The sequence below is a fragment of the Pimephales promelas genome, chromosome 24 (genome assembly GCF_988280905.1).
Source record: "Pimephales promelas chromosome 24, fPimPro1.hap1.1, whole genome shotgun sequence".
Classification (NCBI taxonomy): Eukaryota; Metazoa; Chordata; class Actinopteri; order Cypriniformes; family Leuciscidae; genus Pimephales; species Pimephales promelas.
Genome location: NC_142792.1, coordinates 27,132,137 through 27,137,424, shown reverse-complemented (window position 1 = coordinate 27,137,424; position 5,288 = coordinate 27,132,137). Strand labels below are relative to the sequence as shown.

At 43.8% G+C, this 5,288-nt stretch overlaps 1 protein-coding gene across 1 annotated transcript; it reads right to left on the bottom strand.

Moving 5' to 3' along the window:
* Window positions 1-1,385: 1,385 nt before the first annotated feature.
* Window positions 1,386-5,264, bottom strand: LOC120478355 (ras-related protein Rab-19). The gene is made up of 3 exons (XM_039670220.2): window positions 4,950-5,264; window positions 2,690-2,873; window positions 1,386-2,261 (listed from the first exon to the last, which is right to left on the bottom strand). The coding sequence occupies exons 1-3, from the start codon at window positions 5,130-5,132 to the stop codon at window positions 1,987-1,989; spliced, it is 642 nt and encodes a 213-aa protein (XP_039526154.2). The 5' UTR covers window positions 5,133-5,264; the 3' UTR covers window positions 1,386-1,986.
* Window positions 5,265-5,288: the final 24 nt, after the last annotated feature.

Sequence of the window (5,288 nt, the reverse complement as noted above, 5' to 3'; positions counted from 1 at the left end):
GCAAGTGTTGCTGTCGTCATTCCACACACAGGATAGGGTGACCACCCGTCCCGTGTAGCGCGTGCGCGCACAGCGTTTGAAGCCCAATTCATGCGTCCTGCAAATTGAGACCGTGTCACGCATAATCAATGCTTGCTCAAAAAAAAAATAAAAGTCGGTCAGTCTATATCCTCGAGACCCAGGCAGCCAAACGTTGTGCCTGAACTCGTTCACGTTCATGAACTTGTTCATATTTTGGGTGAACTGAACGTATTGTTTTACTGCCTGTCATGATTAACGTGTGAACTCGTTCATTCTGGCTCTCTCAGTTTAACTTCGTGCAATGGGGTGCCAGATTTCTATAGAGCCTTCCAGGCGAAAGCCCGGCTAAAACTCACCGTAAACAGGGCTTAATATGTAGCGTAAATGCACCCAATCTGGCAACACAAACCACCAGTGTCGCACCGCGGCTGCCGTCGACAAAGGCGTCGTATGATGATTTAAACGGATTTTATAACGAGGTTGGTGAAGATGGGAAAAATCTTACATTTCTGTGCAAACTTTGAACTGAACTAGTTCATTTAAAAATGTGTGAACTGAACTTTGAACTAGTTCATGTAGAAAGTGAACTTCATCAAGACTGGTTGCCACTCCCACGTGACCTGCTGACTAGGTTGATGTCAACATTTTCATTGTTGTCATGACAGCGCAGCTTCTCGTTCCCTGAACCTCTGGAGTTGTGAGCAGTGTTGTAGTACTCAAGACTCGGACTCGTCTCGGTCTCGAGACCATATTTTAATGGTCTTGGTCTTGTCATGGACTCGTGTCCGTTTGGACTCGGAATTGACTCGTACTCGAACATTTTTTTTTTAGGACTCGGAATTATTCCCGAGTCCACTCGAGTTCAATTAAAAATATTTTTCATGATTATTAATGTATGTGAATAAAATATTTCTTTAAATTGATTGACACGCCCAGTGATTGGTGATTTTCTAGTGCGCAACTGCGCATGACAAATTGTAATAAAATTACTTTTAACACCACCTACTATGTGGCCTTTTTACCCTAAACTGATCATATTTTTTTAAATTCAGTAAAAAAAAAAAAGTAAATAAGTAAATAAAAAGTAAATTAGGTAATCAACCCGCACTGGTCTCGACTCGGACTCGACTCTCTCTGGTCTCGGTGTCGACTCGGACTCGAGTGACGTGGTCTCGACTACAACACTGGTTGTGAGTTTAGACTTTTTTTTAAAACTGTTCCTGTGGTGTTGAGCAACTATAATTCCTGTTACTCCTATAATTTTATACTTTTATTGATTTAAAGTGAATTAATTGTAATAAAAAATAAATAAAACTAAATAGCTAAAGTAAATCGTAAGTGGAAGTGCATCTGTCAATTTATTGAATGTTCAAAATATTCATTTTTTCTTTATTTAGAAAAAAAATACACATTGGTTGGCCTATTCATGAGCATATATCAGCAATTACACATGTTTAGGGAATAGGGCATTATAAATGTACAGTATGTGCTTTTTTTTGAACAATTATTCATGTACAAACAGTAAGGCAATAGTAACAATTCTAGATATGGGTAAACCACTATCAGAGTCTGCCCGTGGTGTCAGTGACAGTGTCCCGCATTGTCCCTCAGAAACATACCCCTTGTCCCCCCTTGGGCTTATTAGCAGGTGGTCACCCTACTCTGAGATTGAGATGCAGGAGGGGGGCGAGATCTGCTTTCTGGGAGTCTGGCGTGGGTCACAAGAGTTAAACACACAGTACACACAGCTGATGATGTGTGATGTGCTCACAGGGGGCTCAGTGTGCTTTTAATATATGTGTGTGTGTGTGTGGTGAAATCACTGTAACAGAACACACACATGAGCAGTTCACGGGTCACGTGATCTCCAAGCCTCGTGTTCAGTGAAGCAGTCGTGTGTGTATCAGCACTGGCAGGGCTTCACGTCGTTGACTGAGGTCAGGCTGGTGTGTGTGTTTGTGTGTATCAGCACTGGCAGGGCTTCTTCTCGTCGGCTGATGCTGAGGTCAGGCTGACGGTGTGTGAGTTACTCCGCAGCATTACGGCGTGTGTGTGGTCGTCTGTGACGCTGGTGTCGTTCTGCATCAGCAGCCGGCGAGCCATGATGACGAAGGCCTCCTCCACGCTCCAGGCGTCTCTCGCCGACGTCTCCACCGCCGCTAGCAGGCCCTTCTCCTCCGCTAGCCTACACGCCTCCTCGAACTGCACCTCGCGCTCCGCCTCCAGGTCTCGCTTGTTACCTGAGGAAACACACGTTTAGACCGAGCGGCTCTCGTGAGTCCGACACTGAAGGGATTAAACTGCAGTTCCTCCACTGGCCACTAGAGGCCGGCTGCAGAAAAGACTCAATCCCATAAACCCCCATGTTATAACGGCCAACTTTACAGCGGAAAAAAACATGTTTACAGTCTGGTGCTAAAAGTGGTTTTGGTCTATCTAGCTAATTTGGCCCTTTATGACGAGTGTGAGGGAGTGAACTGTTTTTGTAACTCGTCAGTTTAATTTATATTAAGCCTTACATTTCTGCGTAATTAAGGGTGTGGCCACTTGAGTGACAGGTGGATTGCCGCTGATGTCACTACTAGCTGTTTCTTTGCTATATGTTAGCGTCACATCACCGTTGAGCGTCTGAGTGTTCACCGTGTGGAGGATAAGTGTTCAGTCTTACCGATTAGCGCGGTGAGCACGTTAGCGGCCCCGAACTGCTTTAGCTCTTGGATCCAGCGCGGCAGCGAGGTGAAGGTGTCCCGGCGGCTGATGTCGTAGGCGATCATGGCTCCATGTGCGCTACGGTAGTAGCTCTGCGTGATATTGCGGAAGCGTTCCTGTCCCGCCGTGTCCCACACTTGCATCTGCACACACACACACACACACACAGAGAGAGAGAGAGAGAGAGAGAGAGAGAGAGAGAGAGAGTCAGTGCAAAAGGTTCACTGATCACGGCTACTCCTCTGACAGAGAGCCATGGAAACCAAACACACCTGCGGCGCAGAACAACACTGGCTCACTGCATACTGAACTATAAACATGACATACTAAACAGAGCACACTGAACACTGCATGACATGCTGAACACTACATACTGAACACTTTACATGACATACTGAACACTACATACTGAACACTTTACATGACATACTGAACACTACATACTGAACACTTTACATGACATACTGAACACTACATGACATACTGAACACTACATACTGAACACTTTACATGACATTCTGAACACTACATGACATACTGAACACTAAATTCTGAACACTACATGACATAATACATACTGTACACTACATTCTTCCTCATGAACATTGTATACGGCCTAATACTGTAATAAACTACATGGCAGAACACTACACACTGCTTACTGAACACTAAACTGCATGCTGCACTACAGTACTGCTTACTGAACACTGTATACTATGTATACTACCTACTGAACACTACTATATTCTGCCTTTTAGTGTACTGAATATGGTACACCTCTGAACAGCAAATATTACATCTGCACAGTGTACAATACATACTGCATACATACTAGAGTGTGTACATATTCTGCCTAGTGCTCAGTGTATTACAGCACTCTACACTTCATTCGGCCTCCATTACAGCAATAAGTTTACAGTGTTTAGTTGGCAGTGTGCGGTGTACACCATGCAGTTTTAAGTAAAGTGTTTAGTAGGCAGTACACAGTATTTTGTCATTTAGTTAATTACAGCAATAAGCACTATACACTATAGCACTATACATTACATACCGGAAACTGTACACTACATATTGCAATCTGAAGTGTACACTACATACTGCATAATAGAAACTGTACACTACATATTACAATCTGAAGTGTACACTACATACTGCATAATAGAAACTGTACACTACATATTACAATCTGAAGTGTACACTACATACTGCATAATAGAAACTGTACACTACATATTACAATCTGAAGTGTACACTACATACTGCATAATAGAAACTGTCCACTACATATTACAATCTGAAGTGTACACTACATACTGCATAATAGAAACTGTACACTACATATTGCAATCTGAAGTGTACACTACATACTGCATAATAGAAACTGTACACTACATATTACAATCTGAAGTGTACACTACATACTGCATAATAGAAACTGTACACTACATATTGCAATCTGAAGTGTACACTACATACTGCATAATAGAAACTGTACACTACATATTACAATCTGAAGTGTACACTACATACTGCATAATAGAAACTGTACACTACATTTTACAATCTGAAGTGTACACTACATACTGCATAACAGAAACTGTACACTACATATTACAATCTGAAGTGTACACTACATACTGCATACTGGAAACTGTCCACTACACATTGCAATCTGAAGTGTACACTACATACTGCATAACAGAAACTGTACACTACATATTACAATCTGAAGTGTACACTACATACTGCATAATAGAAACTGTACACTACATATTACAATCTGAAGCGTACACTACATACTGCATACTGGAAACTGTACACTACATATTGTCTACTGCACAATGTATACTACTTCCTGCCGAGTGTACACAACATTCAGAGATGCACACTAGACACCGTTGAGTGTACATTACATTCTGCAATACACTGGATTCACACACACACATATATAAGAGATAAAGCTTCTGGATTCACACACACACACACACACACACACATAAGAGATAAAGCCTAGTGTGTTTGCGTATGATGCAGGAAGCAGCGGTGTGTTTTCCCCCTCGTGACTCTAACACACACACTGAGAGGATAAACCTGCTCGACCGGTTGTGCTGGCTGAGTCGGCTCAGTGTAACAGCAGGATCACACTGACCAGCGTACACACACACAAACACACTCAACTGACTAACATCACGGATACGAGTGGCGGCGTGACCCCTGACCTTCACTCTGCGGCCCTCGATGCGGAGCGTGCGCACGGTGAAGTCCACGCCGATGGTGTTCTGCTGGCGCTCGCTGAAGCGGCCCGTACTGAAGCTCTGCACCAGGCAGGTCTTGCCCACGTTTGAGTCCCCGATCAGGATGATCTTGAAGAGGAAGTCGAAGGAGTCGTCCTGAGGATCCATGGGTCAGGATCCCATAACTCTCTCTCACACACACACACACACACACACACACGGTGAGAGAGAGAAAGAGGTCTGCCGTCAGTCTCGCTGCTCTGCTGCTGCTCTCACCTTCCTTCTCAAGCCGGTTCCACAGGTGCGACCGCCACCCGCTCAGGT

Bases quoted from the DNA above. Each gene is read 5' to 3' on its own strand.
- LOC120478355 (XM_039670220.2), bottom strand. From the start codon at position 5,132: ATGGATCCTCAGGACGACTCCTTCGACTTCCTCTTCAAGATCATCCTG. The intron at 2,874-4,949 runs GTCAGGGGTCAC...GTGTGTGTGCAG, and splicing joins TCGAGGGCCGCAGAGTGAAG to ATGCAAGTGTGGGACACGGC. The intron at 2,262-2,689 runs GTAAGACTGAAC...GTGTTTCCTCAG, and splicing joins CGTGCTCACCGCGCTAATCG to GTAACAAGCGAGACCTGGAG.